We start from the raw sequence: 18956 nt of genomic DNA on the forward strand, positions 1-18956 counted from the left end.
ACTTTCCTATTCTTTATTGGCATTCTCTCTCCATCTGCTGTGATATATGTTCTGCCAGTCACCCTGCTACCAGAGGACCGTTGTGTTAACTTCATCACTCTGGTAAGCCCAGTCATCTGGTGAATTCCTGGGCAAGACTCCTAGTGCCCGTGACATGGACCTTGGCTTGACGACGTCTCCTCCTTCAGTTTCTCAGGCAGCTGCTGCTCGGAAAAAATTGCAGTTTCCAAAGACAAGCAAGGCTGATGCAGGTGGCAGACCACAACAGCTTGACATCTGGGCTGGTTTGAAAGATTTTACCAAAAAAAGTGTGACCTCGGCCATAACTCCATCCAATCCTACTATTAACATGAATGGTAAAGGATTATTTTCAAGAATTAATTGATATGGAAATGTCAGACAGTCCCTTTCCATACTGGGAGGAAAAACAAGCTATTTGGAAACCCATGTACAAACTTGCTTTGCAATATGTAAGCTGCCCACCCTCCAGTGTGTACTCAGAAAGAGTATTCAGCACAGCCGAGAACCTGGTCAGTGATCGATGTAGGAGGTTACTTCCTAAAAATGTGGAAAAGATGATGTTCATCAAAATGAACTACATCTTCCATGAGGAAGGCCTTCACCGGCAAATACATCTAAGTACTGACACTTCTCTAATGGCGGATTCAAGCGGAGATGAATTAATAGTCTGTGATGATGATGTACACACTGATGAGGGTGAGGATGATGCTGAAGATGATGACGACAACATCTTTTTGAAACTTTCACTATAAGTGTAGGGTGTAACCTAGCCCCAAACAGAAAAGCTGCTTTGGGCATTTCTATTTATCGCACAGTCTTTGCAGGCTGATTTTTTTTCTATTTCACTATAAATGTAGGGTGTAAAATACAGTTAGACACCCAACTGCCTTTTTTGCTATGAATTTCAAGAGCTGTTTTTAGTGCGTTGTCTGGCACCCTGGATTGGTGTGTGTCTGATAAAAGCACACATCCCGGGTGGGCAGCGCTCGTTGACATTTATTAGCTGTAAAATTAAGGAGGGCCTAGCAGGGATTAAACTGTATTTTTCACAATTTGAACTAATAAGGTTTGGGTGTAATATACACCCAAACACTAAATCTGCTTTGGGCATGTCTTTGCAGGTTGATTTCTTTTCTATTTAACTTTTAGTGTAGGGTATAATCTAGCCCCAAACAGAAAAGCTGCTTTGGGCATTTCTATTTATCGTGCAGTCTTTGCAGGCTGATTTTTTTTCTATTTCACTATAAGTGTAGGATGTAAAATACAGTTAGACACCCAACTGCCTTTTTGCTATGGATTTCAATAGCTCTTTTAGTGCGTTGTCTGGCACCCTGGATTGGTGTGTGTCTAACAAAAGCACACATCCCAGGGGCGTCAGCGCTCGTTAACATTTTTTAGCTGTAGAATTACCTCACTTATCCAAGAAACACGTGAAGCGCTTGTTGCAATGTCGCTTACCATTCAGACAGATCGCTGCACTATTTGGCTGAAAGTGTATGAAAAGCATATTGTGACCTGTGAGACGGTCAAAATTCAATGGAAATAACTGGAAATTAGTGTTAGTGAGGTTAATAAAAATATAGGTACAAAATAATACCTAAATTATGTGAATTTAGCCCAAAAAATGGAATTTTGTAAAAAAAATAGCAAAAACAAAACCAAAACCAAAACACGCAAGGGCCGTTTTGGCAAAACCAAAACCAAAAAACACGAAGGTAATCCAGATCCAAAACCAAAACCAAAGCACAGGGGTCAGTGAGCATCTCTATTTATAATTGAATAATGTCAATCGAATCAGCAATGAAATTAGAGTACAATTCAATGTGTGCAATCTTAATCTTATTATGTTTTAATGTCATCTATATTGTTACATAAGTATAAAAAAATAGAGTTACAAGAAGATAACCGTCAAGAAGCGATAAATCCTTAAATTCTTGCACCGTTGTATCTTGTAACCAATGACTGTGTGCCGCATCTATGTATTATGTTACAATTGTAAACTGCCGCCTTTGAGTGTACTGTATCTATGAACGATGTCACAACTGTGTGTTACACCCCCTTATAGTATTACTGTATAAATTGTGAGGCCCATTCTGCCGTGGCCACGTCCCCTGCACTGCAGCCTGGGACTTGCCTGTTGGGAGGTTCTGTACCCAGAGCCAGACCTGGAATGCAGCCAGACTTGTGATACATAAGACCCAGCAGTTGTTTGTCTGCTCAGAAGCAGATACAGTGAGAACACCATGCAGGAGAAGGTGACACAGATCCTCTCAGAGTACGGACTAGAGTGCAAGCTCTTGGCCACCCTGGGCTGTCTCCTGGTTGCATCAGTCTATGGACTTAGGTGGAGGAAGAGACGATGGATCCGCAGGAGGATGGAGCAGGAGAGGAAGAGGAGAGAGACCAGCATGGAGCTCATGCAGGAGGCAGTGCAGAACTTCCACAAACTGGTATTGTATTTCCTATAGAATTATAGAGCACCCCCAATATTTGTGCTGTACTAACCCTGTCTGTGCATGGCATTGCTCAATCATATAGGGGGAGAGGGGGGGTGGGGTAATGTGAGCACCCCCTGACACTGTAAAAAGTTGTCTCCTCTGTACACAACCTGACCCTGACCCTGAAAGACAAACCCTCTGGTACAGAGAGAAAACAATACACATGATTTACACATTCTGGGACAAACATCTTCTCTTGGTAGGAAAATCTAACATATAAATCATTTTACATACTGAACATGTGAGAATATTTATTTTCCTGGCTTCTGATCTGTGACTGAGGCCAACTGGCTCCTGTCCAGTCCTTGTGTTTCCAGCTCAGATGTAGACACAGAAAGAGATATTGATCCTATCTTTCTTATACACTATAAACCAAGTAACACACACTGTGCACTGACATTACAGACACATGCCTGGTGGGCAGAATTAGATTTGTTATAAATAAAATTCTAATTCACTTGTGCAATTAATAATCACATTGGAGATCACTCACCCTCCACTGAATGAAGCCCCAATATAAGAGTAACAGCGGCAGTATCGTTGTCTTGTTATAGGGGAACACCCCATTTTTATTATGGAAGAATAGTGGCTCCATATATCACATATATCACATATATCACATATATCACATATATCACATATATCACATATATCACATATATCACATATCACATATATTACATATATCACACATATCACACATATCACATATATCACATATATCACATATATCACATATATCACATATATCACATATATTACATATATCACATATATCACAACACTCTTCAGGTAACTCCAAAACTTTGTGCCGCTTTCTACTTTGTATAATGATGATGTTCCCCTAAAACTACGTTATTGTTGTTACACATATTAGTACTTTTTGTAGGTAAAGTGAATATCTTATAGATAATGCCACCTTGGTGGTTATATCGAGGGCTGACATTAGTATGTGTGTTTGTGTGAGAGGTGAGATGGGGCCTTAGGGCCAGTAACGTGTGCGGCCCCTGATATTAACCCATTGTCCCATGTCTGTTTGACTCCCTTGTATGCCCCGTCCTGTTTTTTGCTGCACTCTGTGTAAGTCCCCATAGCACTCACACTCATCTGTACTATTTATGTGTATTAGCTCATCTATGTGTTACTTAATTCTGTATCCGGCGGTATGGAATCTGTGGTGCCTTATAAATAAATAAATAAATAATAATAATAATAATTAGACGAGACTCAGTGACCGATTTGACCTATAAATAAAAATAAATTGCTAAATGCTTATCTTCAGAAGAATTCATTCAAATTGGTAAGTCTTGGCCCCTTACACCAGTACCCCCTGATGGCAGGAAATAACCTCACAGAGTATATAATGACACAGCACTGCCTTATAAAATATAAATCAAACAATATATATATATATATGGGATTATACATGTATATGTAGTTATATAGTCTGCAGCGCAGCCGGCAGAGAGGATGCTGGGAAATGGAGCCTCAGTCATTGCGCCGCCACAAGCGGAAGTAGTCACAGGTTCATGGATGGACCATTAGCAATATATCCCAATCAGGATGTAGCATCAATAGCATAGGGTGGGTGTAGTTATACTGGTCCATCTGCTGGTCAGAAGAGCAGAGACGGGTCCTTAGTGGTGGATGAACCAGCCGGTCCCCCAGTTCATGAGTATTTCCTCCATTTATCCCCTTGTTACAAGAGTCATGGAATAACCTTCAGGCTTCAAAACATACGTGTCTGTGTGTGGGAGCTGACACCATATATAACACGTGTCTGTGTGTGGGAGCTGACACCTTATATAACACGTGTCTGTGTGTGGGAGCTGCCACCATATATAACACGTGTCTGTGTGTGGGAGCTGACACCGTATATAACACGTGTCTGTGCGTGGGAGCTGACACCGTATATAACACGTGTCTGTGCGTGAGAGCTGACACCATATATAACACGTGTCTGTGTGTGGGAGCTGACACCTTATATAACACGTGTCTGTGTGTGGGAGCTGACACCATATATAACACGTGTCTGTGTGTGGGAGCTGACACAGTATATAACACGTGTCTGTGTGTGGGAGCTGACACCATATATAACACGTGTCTGTGTGTGGGAGCTGACACCGTATATAACACGTGTCTGTGCGTGGGAGCTGACACCGTATATAACACGTGTCTGTGCGTGGGAGCTGACACCGTATATAACACGTGTCTGTGCATGAGAGCTGACACCATATATAACACGTGTCTGTGTGTGGGAGCTGACACCTTATATAACACGTGTCTGTGTGTGGGAGCTGACACCATATATAACACGTGTCTGTGTGTGGGAGCTGACACAGTATATAACACGTGTCTGTGTGTGGGAGCTGCCACCATATATAACACGTGTCTGTGTGTGGGAGCTGACACTGTATATAACACGTGTCTGTGTGTGGGAGCTGACACCTTATATAACACGTGTCTGTGCGTGGGAGCTGACACCTTATATAACACGTGTCTGTGTGTGGGAGCTGCCACCTTATATAACACGTGTCTGTGTGTGGGAGCTGCCACCATATATAACACGTGTCTGTGTGTGGGAGCTGACACAGTATATAACACGTGTCTGTGTGTGGGAGCTGCCACCATATATAACACGTGTCTGTGTGTGGGAGCTGACACTGTATATAACACGTGTCTGTGTGTGGGAGCTGACACCTTATATAACACGTGTCTGTGCGTGGGAGCTGACACCGTATATAACACGTGTCTGTGCGTGGGAGCTGACACAGTATATAACACGTGTCTGTGCGTGGGAGCTGCCACCTTATATAACAGGTGTCTGTGTGTGGGAGCTGACACCGTATATAACACGTGTCTGTGTGTGGGAGCTGCCACCTTATATAACACGTGTCTGTGTGTGGGAGCTGCCACCGTATATAACACGTGTCTGTGTGTGGGAGCTGACACCATATATAACACGTGTCTGTGTGTGGGAGCTGACACCGTATATAACACGTGTCTGTGCGTGGGAGCTGACACCTTATAAAGCATGTGTCTGTGTGTGGGAGCTGACACCGTATATAACACGTGTCTGTGCGTGGGAGCTGACACCGTATATAACACGTGTCTGTGCGTGGGAGCTGACACCGTATATAACACGTGTCTGTGCGTGAGAGCTGACACCATATATAACACGTGTCTGTGTGTGGGAGCTGACACCGTATATAACACGTGTCTGTGCGTGGGAGCTGACACCGTATATAACACGTGTCTGTGCGTGGGAGCTGACACCGTATATAACACGTGTCTGTGCGTGAGAGCTGACACCATATATAACACGTGTCTGTGCGTGGGAGCTGACACCGTATATAACACGTGTCTGTGCGTGGGAGCTGCCACCGTATATAACACGTGTCTGTGTGTGGGAGCTGACACCTTATAGAGAACATGTGGTTAACATATGACTCAAAATAAGGAATCTATACTGGTATATTTATCAGATGTCAAAAAAACCCTATTACGGGTGTTTTTCGCTGGCGATAGGGCTTCATAGGCAAACTCATTACATGCCATCACTGTGTTATCACCGCTATGCCCTTCACAGCATGCCACTGTGCACCAATCTTGTTACATGCCATCCCTGTGCTCCCTGAGTCACGCCATTCTGGTTCTCCCTGCATCATGCCATCACTGTGCCCAAACTCTTCTCATGTCATCACTGTCTCTCTCTGCCTTAATAAATCACTGAGCCCCCACATTCTGCCTCATGCCATCACTATACCCCCTGTGTCATCATTGTACCCTTACTCTTCCCTGTCACTGTACCCCTCAATGTGCCCACAATGCCTTCTGTGGGCCCCATTATTGTGCCCAGCAATGTGTTTCCTTTCATCACCTCTGTGGCCCCTAGATGTATGTTGGTCGTGGGACTTCTGGGCCAAGGTTCCTGCTCTTCTGCTTTCCAGTCCTGAAATAGTCCAAAATGCATCTCTCCATGCTTAGAAAATAGTCAATGTCTGCAGCTTCATCATCATCATCATTTATGATAGTGCTATATACAGTATAATAATTCTAAGGCGAACGGGCCGCTTTCTGCTCTGAGCCCTTTTCTGCCCCCAGGCAGTGGGGCACCTGAGATCTCCCTAATATTTCCGTGGTCCAGTCTGGGCTCCGTCACACTGATGTAGGGAGATTGTGGGGTCAGACGCAGCTCTATTTGAGACAAACTCATTGTTTTACTGTCACTTTAACTTGTCTCTGTCAGTGCTCTGAGCTTCTATAACTCTTCCAGAATCCTGGAGTGGACAGTGGGAATATCCTGAGCCTGACACTATTGGAGCTGACAGAGAAGCTGAAGGATGGATCCCTGTCTCCAGAGAGTGTCCTGTACTCCTACGCTGAGAAGGTGCAGAAACCAGGGATAGACCAGAGGCTGCTTCTGATTGTCCTATGTGCTATGATCTTATTACATCAATTACAGCAGAGAGATAAAGGATTAGCAGTTGGTGGAGGATGGAGTGTGTGGAGTGTTGGTCGGGTGGAGGGGTCCACGTGTCCCCTGCTCCAAAAATGGAATTGTGGGAACTCAGGACCCGTCAGAGCGCAGCAGAAATACATTGGGGTTAGCATGCTCCCTCTCTGATTACAGATGTAATATGTGTTGTTGTTTTTTTACTTACTGGGAAAGAAGGGCTGGGGAACTATGTTTACTTGATTTCTTTTTTACGGTCTGGTAAAGGTTTGGATCAATAACTACTGTAGCGATGATGTGTGTATTGAAGGTGCATCTCTGGGTCTGATTGGAACCTTCTGAAACTCGACAGAATAAACAGATTTTCCCTATACATTTCTGAGCAATTTCCACTATGCTGACCCCCGCCCACTCTCCAGCATTGCCCGGAGGAAACCTTTATTCCCCAGGGGACTGTCTCTGACTGTGGATGGAGTAATGACTCAGCTCTTATGATCACTACTAGAAGTAAATGTTAGGCAGATTGGCAGCAGTGTGGCTATCATGTGGTCACCTGAGGCAGTTGTCCAGGGCATCAGATTCCGTGGGGGCTGAAAGATGTAGGGAAGTAATTCACAGAATGCTGCTAAGGTCTTGTTATTTGTCCCTTAGAGTGTACACTACACACATACATGGTAAGAGGAGAGGAGCCTACCACAATGACTAGGAACACCCTAGAGATGGGGGCTGCTGTAGAGTTAGTGGAGCTGATGAGGTAGATCCATTTGTATCATTTGCTGCCCAAAACAGCTGGATTACTATGTCTAGTCATAGCAGTATTGATAGACTGTTCCGGACTCAGTTAATGTCTTCTCACAGGCTCTGGAGCTGAACCACGATCTGAACTGTGTGACCGTTTTTCTGTTGGATTATGAAGCTCAACTCAAGGAACTGAGAGACAAAGAAAAGGGTCCACTATACGGAGTCCCCATTTCTATAAAGGAAAACATTGGTTATCAGGTAATTACTATATTCTGTATCATGTCACAGTGTATTCATGTGGGGCACAATCCCTTGTACATCATCACATACAACATGTGAGTGATTAGATTGTAAGATCTCTGAGGTAGGACTTCATAAATTTTTGTTGATTGGAACAGACAGTAATTTCCGTTAGACTAACCCTAACAACAACATCCTCAGACAACTTATAATTTCCTTGCTTGAACAGAGGTGTATTAATGAAAGGTCCAACCTAACTCACCTGTGGTGAAGCATGGACACATTTTTAACCTCTCTTTTCAGGGCCATCCCTCCACGTGCGGCCTCGTTCAGTACCTCGATGAGCTGGAGAAGGAGGACAGCGTCATTGTCAAAGTCCTGAAGAAACAAGGTGCTGTCGTGTTTGCCAAGACAAATGTTCCACAGGCTCTTATGTGGTAAATACAAGTCAAGAACCTTCTGTTGTTCCCACAGGGTTATCTACAGGTCTGTAAAGTGGGTGCTCTACCTCCTGCTCAGCTATCCACTAGGCTCATCCCCGGTGGGTTAGACTGTGGAATGGGCACATGAAAGCTTGATAACCAGGCTGACAGTAGGACATCACAAATGCAGCAATACAGTTCACATCACTGCTAAATAATAATAAATGGGCCTTGGACCATCTCTTCATTCCACTCTTATTATCCAGCATATCCTTAGTATTTGTCTAATTATCCGATAGTGTCTATATATATATATATATATATATATATATTGCACAAGTGCTGGCACTCCACCTCTTGGGGATAATCACCGTCACTCTTGTCCCTTTAGCTCTAGACAAGGATATTACACAGATTCCAGGTACCCAGGTTATAGCCCGGCTGTCGGTCTTCGCCCTCTGCTCACTGACCGTAACAGTGTTGGACATGGCACATTATCGGTCCCAGAGTGCCAGTAAATGTCCTCCATGTCTCTGACTCTCCCTAATCTCCCACTCGGTAACTCTGCTTATTGTATCTCTCGTCTGCTGCTCTCTGTATCTCTCCTATCCATACTCAACGTACCTGTGGTCAACAACAAGGTAAGGACCATCCCGATGGGCTAGAACTCAACTGTGGATGTTAAAGAACTTGAACTCAATTCTCTGCACTTTTGTGTCCACCTGCAAGGGTCACGCACACTCTCCACTCATGAGGTGGGGTTTACCTTGTCACCCCTCGATCACACACACATATATGTTACATGGGATTGGATTACACCACTTACAATCCCTTGCCCAGGGGTATAGTCAGTCGCTCACCTCTACTATGGGCACAATCCGCTAAGCAGTGCACAGCCTAAACGGTGTAACACATGTGAGCAGTTCTACAAGAGGCAGAGGATCATGGGTAATATAATCCATCCATACTGGTCACCAACAGGCTCTACATGGAGAAAACTAATCAACAAAAACTAAACTTTTTATATTAAATATATACACATATATACAAATGTCTGCTACCAGCAACGGTTTCCCCGAAATTTCTAATCAAATGTCCTCTGTTATGTTCATAATATAAAGGAATTTACTAAGCATGATCTGTACTAGGATTATATTACTATATTATATACTGTGTACTAATACTGTCTCCTGCTTTCTACTAGCTATGAGACCAGTAATCCAATATACGGACACACATTAAACCCCCATAACAGAACCAAAGGGGCAGCAGGCTCTTCCGGTGGGGAGGGGGCATTGATTGGAGGACAAGGTTCAATTCTCGGTATTGGAACAGACATTGGTGGCAGCATCCGCCTCCCGTCCAGCTTTTGTGGCATTGCCGGATTTAAGTCAACTGCAAGCAGACTGAGGTGAGCATTATGTATGTAAATACTCCTTTGTGTTTGTATTGTATAAGATTTTTCTTATTCTTCTCTTGAAATAATAATTGAGATGAGCAGGTTTACAAAATATAATATTTCTATTTTTTTATTAAAAAGATATTATGCATAGATACAGCCATACTGGAGGAAGCAGACATACGCCCAGGGTCTCAAATGCCAATTGACAATCTATAATTGATTAAGTTCTTCTTTTATAGAAAATGTTACTCATTATTACTTTAAAACACACCTTCCCAGCTTACATCACTGCTGGCACTCTAAATCTCTATCTGTCACGGGTACTAGGAGTTTTACCCAGAATTCACCAGGTGTAGCTACACTTACCAGAAGTGCGGACCTCTGGGTAGTGTGGTGAATCAGTGAAACCATACAGTAGAATAGAGGAAAGGAATGTCAATAGTATAAATGCTGAGTCTTGGCACCGTGGAACTATGATGGTACAGCAGTTTAGTAAACAGGATAAATGAGGAAAGAGTCCAAGTGCCTTAGCATGCAGGTAGCATATAGCAGGCCAGAACTTGATAACTGGATAACGTTAGACAAAGACCAATCAACAATAAAGTAGAAGAGTCAGCGACTTGCAGCTACAATACAGAGGCACTTGTAGACTTTAGTCCAGCTAATAGGTACCATACAGAGTAGTAGCTATATCACAAGGACACATGAATGATCTACAGCTGGCAAGTTTCACCACGGATATGTAGAGAAGACTTGTCCAGCGCAGGTGTGTAACAGAATAGCGTAAGTGGTCTGCAATTGGCAAGTTGTACCACTGATGTGAAGGGAAGACTTGTCCAGGCGCAGGCATGGAACGGAGTAACGTGAGTGGTCTGCAATAGGCAAGTTTTACCACTGATGTGTAGAGAAGACTTGTCCAGGTGCAGGCATGTAACGGAGTAACGTGAGTGGTCTGCAATAGGCAAGTTGTACCACTGATGTGAAGGGAAGACTTGTCCAGGTGCAGGCGTGGAACGGAGTAACGTGAGTGGTCTGCAATAGGCAAGTTGTACCACTGATGTGAAGGGAAGACTTGTCCAGGTGCAGGCGTGGAACGGAGTAACGTGAGTGGTCTGCAATAGGCAAGTTGTACCACTGATGTGAAGGGAAGACTTGTCCAGGTGCAGGCGTGGAACGGAGTAACGTGAGTGGTCTGCAATAGGCAAGTTGTACCACTGATGTATAGAGGAGACTTGTCCAGGAGCAGGCAAGTAACGGAGGTAGCGAGAGTAGTCTGCAGCGGTTAAGTTCTACTACCGATGTGGAGAGGAGACTTGTCCAGAAGCAGGCAGGTAACGGAGGTAGCGAGAGTAGTCTGCAGCGGGTAAGTTCTACTACCGATGAGGAAAAAAGACTTGTCCAGAAGCAGGCAGGTAACGGAGGTAGCGAGAGTAGTCTGCAGCGGTTAAGTTCTACTACCGATGTGGAGAGGAGACTTGTCCAGAAGCAGGCAGGTAACGGAGGTAGCGAGAGTAGTCTGCAGCGGGTAAGTTCTACTACCGATGTGGAGAGGAGACTTGCCCAGGAGCAAACGGATAACACGAGCAGAAACAGGAAACACCTCAGAGTCTCAAGGAATGAGAACCAAGAACAGGCAAAGGAAATAGGGCAACAGGTGCCTTAAGTACTGAGAGGTGATTAATTAACCAAGGAGACTAGAGGCGAGGTATTAACAGTTCAGGGTTTCTGCACATGCGCAATCTTAGTCAAGATGGCAGACGGCCGCGGCTCAGGAGAGGCGCCGGCAGGAGCGAGAGAGACCTATGTCCCAACCTAGAGGCACTAACAGTCCGGTGAGTGACACTATCATTGCCATAAACATTACTTATCATTTGCCAAAAATCAAAGCTTTGACCCAGGTCAAAGCTGTCATTTCATCATTAAAGTGACATGTTCTTGGAGGGGCCTTTTGGAAAGGGTCGTCTTGACCTTATTTGGAGCCAATATTTCTTTTGGCCTTATATTGTGAAATGAAGATCACGTGACAATTATATAACTTGTTGTTCTTGCATTGTACAGTACATGTTGTTTTTCATTCTCTTAAAAGCACAGAAACAAAATTCAAGTTCATTGGCTCAATCTATTGAACTAATTGGTAATATAGGGTTTTTGTTAATTATTGCTTCGACAGTACATATATATATATATATCTGTATAGTAGAAGTCACCAAGTCCCATGGCCATATATAAGCACAAGGCTGCAGGGCAGAGAGCTCTATATCAATACGAGCAATGTTAAGGGTTGAGGTCGCCCTAGGCCTACATGCTGTTATGTTCATCTAGTCGCTATCAATGAAAATTGTCCGCTGCAACTTGGTGTGCTTCCAACACACAAAGTGATTTAATAGCAAGATACAATATATAACAATTCAATAACAAAGTACAGCCGATACATACGCAAGCGCCTTGGATCCAGCATACAGTCATTCAATCCTGAAGTCTGTGGGCAAGTAGACTGTATAGTGGACCCAGAACCTGGTTTATATACAGTTTGTGATACATAAAAAAACAGTAGTGATGTCTTGGCGTGTTTTCATAGGTTCAGGATTCAGGACAGTCCAGTATAATGCAGGTCATAGGTCGGTTCAAACAATGCCCTCCAAGGGTGGGGTTCAACTCTCTAACAGCTGTATACGTGTCTTCCCGACAAAAAGCTAGTTTAAACTGGTCTATTTGCATTACACACTCAATATTATTCTGATCATTATTCCTCTATCATCCATAACTTGCATACGCAAGATGCGACCACTTAGCGGATAGTCCATGGATATTCCATGCCGTAGCGGGCTATTCGCATATTTTCACATAAAGTAAAATTGAAATTGATGGTTATTAACTGAAACGACTCCATCCAATTATTCGACTTCCATAATGCTCTTAGCGCCCCCTTGCCTTCCACGCCAGGCTATTACACAGTGGGCAAAAACAAGCTGTAAATATAAAATCTGCCTTACTTTACCCCCACCCCACCAACAGGATTTATTCAATGCCTACATTGTGCCCTAGATCAGTGCAGGTAGTAACATACTAATTGTGATATTTTATTCATATATTCTATTCATTGCTTTTTTTGTGTGCTACCTTTAGTACATTTCTACAATTTTTTTATGTCCTTAACTATAACCAGTTTGCAGGCCCTTTGCTGGCATCCGTATACAAGCATAGGTGGGCACGGAGAGTCGCTGTAGAGGTTGTTTTGCATGGGTGCACTTTTCTGCCATCACTCACCCAGCTAATCTCGCTCTGCCTGACAACAGGCTCTGTGCTGGTGATTGTCTGTTGATAAAGAAATTAAATGTCCACATATCGATGAAGCATTGTTCATTTATTGCAATAAAGCTGGATATCACTATAGATAGCACAGCTCCCAAATGACAGAAGTCCAGGTCATATAACATGTGCTCATGTACCATATAAGGAACAAATAATTCACTGTTGAATGTTAACACAGTCAAAGGAAGGTTTATATTGCTAAAAACCGATGTCTCTCTGCTACAGTTATATTACACACAGATAGCAGAATAGTATTTTCTACAGCTGCTGCATACTATTATTAAGACAGTAATCCTTAAATTGTAACCGTTAAACCGCCTCCTCATTCCCATCTTTTGACATATTTAGCATTAATGACAACAATAACAAAGATGTGCAAGTGTTTCATTTAAGAGGGTTCAAAAAAAGCAGCAAGCAGAAAATTGCATGTCTGTACTAACCGTACCGGAGAAGAAATAATTGTTGATGATGATGATGATATCCCTTTTTGAGACTAATATCAAGCAGTTCTGTGACCTTTCCAGCTGAACATGCTGCCCTTCACCAGCAGAAGACCCTACTGTTCTTGTTAAGCCTTTTCTCAGTTTAAAAATTTCAGTCTTGGTAGAAATTTTATTTCTGCCTATGGACTTTACCCAAATTTAGAAATTCATATAATCAGTAGCTTAATAAATAAGAATATCCCTATCTATATTTTCTACTAGGACTATAAACCAACTTCAAATAATATTTATTTATTATACCAATACAACTAAACCATCCAAATACAGACCTTTAGTGTTATTTAATCCTCCTTGTATATCCTCTATTGTCTTAATTAATTATTACATCTCTGTGCAACACTCTTAATCTATTAAAGCATAATCACTACTCTTCGAAGCTAACACAAATCTAATGCTTTTCTATTTTGTAAGGTTACTTTCCTTACTTGCCTTAATTCTTCATTCAAACATATGTCCTTAGCAGATCTCTCTGCACAGAAATTATTTTAAGCTCCAGTTGCAAAGATCGGAAATAATACATTTTATTCTTCAGATCTTATATTTGCATATATTGAATAAACCACATATTAAGCATATAAAACAAAGTACATGTCCAAAGTGGTGGTTTTATTTACATACCCAGTAGCCATCTCTCCACATTTCACAGCTGTCAGACTTCCCAGAAGCAGGGTATGGCATCATGGAACTAGCCTGGATAGCTGACTACTCTCCTAATGATCAGGGCTGCCATTGGGGGGGGGGGGGGGTACAGCAGGTAAAACTGTGAGGGGCACGGAGTGACCTCCTTGTTTAGTCACCTTGAATTTCACTTTCAAAAATCATTTTCTTTTACTCCCAGTCTCTCAGTGACTTGGAGCCACTGCATCATATCAAGAATGACATGGTAGGTTAATTGGGAAAGGGTTTTGTAGATGCCCGGGGAGATGGGATTCAATGAGGGGGGCCCTGCTTCATTCCTTTATACCAGGTCCCACAGTTTCTGACCGCTGCCCTGCTCATGTTTCTTATGTTTGCATCACAGATCATTGGCACATTGACTGAGGGAAATGGTGGCGGTTGATGTAGCTCTCTACATGGTGATGAATTATTTTATGGTCCCCAAGATATTAGGCAGCCTGAGAGCTGGTAGAATGTTACCCTCAGCATCCTGGCTGAGAAGAGATGTATGTGCGTTATGTGTGTCCTGCCACCCGTGAGCACACAGACTAGAATGAACATGTGGCCATCAAGTGTGAAGAGTAGGCACGTGCTGGTGACCCTCCTCCTCTCCTCAACATCTAGTAGCAAACTCAGCAATCAACGCATCCAGTAGATTGCCTACAATATCCACAGTGTCAGAAAGATTAGGAACCCTCTTTATAGGTGTCATAGATCAATGGCTGGAGATTTTAGCAATCTCTCCTCTCAGAACCACCACTAGTTCGGTCTCCCGATGGTTTGGAAATTGCTGCATGACACATATTACTCTTGGAATTCCTCATAAGGAACAAGTTCAACTTTGTGAATTACTAAAGCTTTTGTGAAAGAACCTGCATCTACGGCTTACTTGTGCACTCGGTCTTCCTATTCTGCTCCTAGATACACTTATTACATTACCATACACACTTACACTTTCCCACTTATGACACCCCTACTTCAGTCCTTTAATTTACTGTATCATGCAGATTTCTATATATAATATCTCCTGTATCAAGACATTATAAATGCATAATCACAACGCAGATATATATGTATGAAATAGAATCTTTACTTGTACAATAATGTAATAATACAATTTCAATAACACAATCTTACAAACGATACATATAATGGAAGACTGTGTTATCTGACATCTGGATTCTACTGTCACTTATCTCCACATCCAAGCTATGCTTCTGCCTGTCAATGTCGCTCTATAAGCACCGTAGGAAGGTACCTCTACCCCTGTGTACTTACCTCACAACAGGATTTCAGTGTCCACCCTTTAGTGGGGTATGGTAGGAAACCAGTCATATCAGTTTGTGGTGAGTTACTGACAGTAGGCTTCGGGGGGGGGGGGGGGGCAGAAAGTATTTATGGGATAGAAACTGACAGTAGTAAGGTGGAATCTAACAAGAGTTAAGGGGTGGAGAGGGGGGAAAGGGAAGCATAGCCGATAAGGAGAAGCCCTTTTTAAAGCAAAAAGAAATACCTATGGGAGGCAATAGACTTAGTGTATGCTTGCAAATGCAAGAAGCCTGACAGGTAAAATGGGGAAGTTAGAACTAGGAGCAATGAACAAGCAGTATGATATTATAGGTATTACGGAGACCTGGTGGGATGATACACATGACTGGGCAGTCAACTTGGAAGGCTATTCTCTCTTCAGGAGGGATAGGGTAAATACAAGGGGAGGAGGAGTATGTCTTTATATTAAGCCAGAGTTAAAACCAGGTATTCAGGAAGTTATTTATAAGAATATTGGTGATAATATAGAGGCATTGTGGGTGGACATATTCAGCGGAGGAAAAAGTTCAGAGAAGTTGCTGATAGGGATATGCTATAAACCGCCAGATATTAGTACGATTGAGGAAGCCCAACTTCTACAGCAAATTCAAAAGGCTGCACAACTAGGTCAAATTTTAATTATGGAGGATTGTTATTATCCGGACATTGATTAAAGTAATGAGACCTGCGGTACAGCTAGGGGAAATAGGTTTCTGAGCACGCTAAAAGACCATTACATGTCCCAATTAGTAGAGGAACCAACTAGGAACCGGACTATACTGGACCTAGTAATAACAAATAATGTAGACGTAATATTAAATATTCAAGCAAGAGAACACTTGGGAAATAGTGATCATAATATGGTCTCATTTGAAATTAGTTACTAGAAGAAACTGTATAAGGGATCAACTAGGACTTTAAACTTTAGAAAGGCAAATTTTAATATGCTAAAGGAGTCTATAAAGAGCATAGACTGGGACAAAGTTTTTGAAGGAAAAACTACAGAAGAAAAATGGGCTGTCTAAAATGTTGCTGGAAACATAAACGTATAAGTTCATTCCTATGGGAAAAAAATGTAAAAGAATTAAGTCTAAACCAATGTGGCTAATTAAAAAGGTAAGGGGAAAAATGCCAAGTAACAAGCGTGCATTTAAATTGTTTAAGTCTGAAGGGTCTGAGGAGTCCTTCCGTAGGTACAAGGAATGTATTAAAACATGCAAAAAGGAAATTAGATTGGCTAAATTAGAAAATGAAAAACAAGTTGCAAAAGAAAGTAAGACAAACCCCTAAAAGTTGTTTAAGTCTATAAATGGCAAAAGGATTAAAAAAGATAATAAAGGACCCCTAAGAAGTGAGATGGGAGAATTGATAAATGTTACTAAGGAAAAAACAGAGGTATTAAACACCTTCTTTTCTTCAGTATTTACTAGAGAGGAACAAATGGTAGGAATAATACATAAAAATGGAAATTAAACCGTCCCATTAATTAATACTTGGCTGACAGAGGAAGAAATCCAAAGGCGACTGAAAAATATTAAGATAAATAAAACTCCAGGTCCAGATGGCATACACCCAAGGGTTCTTATGGAGCTGAACTCAGAAATAGCTAGACCGCTATTTTTAATTTTTATAGATTCAATCTCATCAGGCTCAGTGTCAAGGGATGGGCGAATAGCAGATGTGGTGCCGTTGTTTAAAAAGGGGACGAGATCACAACCAGGGAATTATAGACCTGTAAGCCTAACATCAATATTGGGGAAACTACTGGAAGGTATATTAAGGGATAGTATTCAGGAATACTTATTGCGCAATAAGATTATTAGTGGGAATCAGCATGGATTTGTGAGGGATAGGTCATGTCAAACTAATCTAATTAGTTTCTATGAGGAAGTTAGTGGGAACTTAGACCAGGGCAGGACAGTAGATGTGGTCTACTTAGATTTTGCAAAGGCCTTTGATACAGTGCCACACAAGAGGTTGGTTTACAAAATAAGGGAACTGGGTCTAGGAAACAACATTTGTACTTGGATCAAAAACTGGTTAGAGAATAGGGAACAGAAAGTTGTGATAAATGGAAAATTTTCTAATTGGTCAAAAGTTTTAAGTGGTGTAAAGTAATAAAATCAGAGCAAGATGTAGCTTCTCTACAGAGGGACTTAAATAAACTGGAGGATTGGGCGGCCAAATGGAATATGAGGTTTAATATAGATAAATGTAAGGTTATGCATTTAGGGATTCAAAAACAAGAATGCAATCTATAAATTAAATGGAATTAATTTAGGAGAATCTGTAATGGAAAAGGATTAGGGAGTACTTGTAGACAGTAGACAAAGCAAAAGTGCTCAATGTCAAGCAGCAGCTGCAAGGGCAAACAAAGTATTGGCATGTATAAAAAGGGGCATAGATGCAAGGGAAGACAGTGTAATTTTGCCACTGTATAAATCGTTGGTAAGACCACATCTTGAATATGCAGTACAGTTCTGGGGTCCACTCTATAAAAAAGATAATTTGGAACTAGAAAGGGTTCAGAGAAGGGCGACAAAATTGATAAAGGGTATGGAGTCATTAAGTTATGAGGAAAGGTTAGCCAGTTTAGGCATGTTTACTTTAGAAAAGAGGCGTCTAAGAGGGGATATGATTACTATGTACAAGAACATAAAGGGTCAAAACAGAGAACTTTCAAGGGAACTTTTTACCCCAAGGACTATACACAGGACACGCGGCCACCCCCTAAGGTTAGAGGAGAGGAAATTTCACAACCAGCAAAGGAAGGGGTTCTTTACAGTAAGGGCAGTCAAGATATGAAATTCACTGTCAGGGAAGGTTGTGATGGCAGATTCAATAGATATGCTTAAGAAAGGGTTAAACAAATTTTTTTTCCAGAAACGTGTATCCAGGGATACGACTGTTAATTAAAATGAAGGATAGTAGTGGATATAGGGTAAAAATAGGACTGCAATATTGGGTCTGGGGGGATTTTCACAATTGAAACAGATTGGCGGTTGCTTACTCTGGATCAATTTCAAATATAAGTGAGGGATCGCAGGAGATCCAAAATAGGTTGAACTTGATGGACTGGTGTCTTATTTCAACCTCATCAACTATGTTATGTATGTTATGGTATAGTAAGTAATATTAATTACCATGAGAAATAATAGGAAGTAATATTGATATCCCTTCGTTTTGCAGCTTACGTGGCGTTCGTCTGTGCGTTGATGGAATGACGGCAGGTAATGGGGTGAAATAGGGTTGCGCATTTATCGGGTATTTGTTAATTGTGTGACAGTATTGGGGTGCACGCATTTATTTGGTGTCATATATTTCATTGACAGTAATGGAATGTAGGGGGCGTACTCTTTTATTGGGTGTTAGGTATTTCAGTGACATTAATAGGGT

The 18956-nt window shown here is 42.0% G+C and overlaps 1 protein-coding gene across 1 annotated transcript in view; it reads left to right on the forward strand.

Moving 5' to 3' along the window:
* The first annotated feature begins 2169 nt into the window (after positions 1 to 2169).
* LOC142098779 (vitamin D3 hydroxylase-associated protein-like) overlaps positions 2170 to 18956 on the forward strand; it is a 37408-nt gene continuing 20621 nt past the window's right edge. The window contains exons 1-6 of the mRNA XM_075181547.1: positions 2170 to 2471; positions 6796 to 6909; positions 7834 to 7974; positions 8260 to 8393; positions 9583 to 9789; positions 18750 to 18790. Of these exons, the coding sequence (XP_075037648.1) occupies positions 2265 to 2471; positions 6796 to 6909; positions 7834 to 7974; positions 8260 to 8393; positions 9583 to 9789; positions 18750 to 18790 (844 nt within the window). The 5' untranslated portion in view covers positions 2170 to 2264. The remainder of the gene's footprint in view (positions 2472 to 6795; positions 6910 to 7833; positions 7975 to 8259; positions 8394 to 9582; positions 9790 to 18749; positions 18791 to 18956) is intronic.

The sequence above is a fragment of the Mixophyes fleayi genome, chromosome 8, assembly GCF_038048845.1.
Source record: "Mixophyes fleayi isolate aMixFle1 chromosome 8, aMixFle1.hap1, whole genome shotgun sequence".
Classification (NCBI taxonomy): domain Eukaryota; kingdom Metazoa; phylum Chordata; class Amphibia; order Anura; family Limnodynastidae; genus Mixophyes; species Mixophyes fleayi.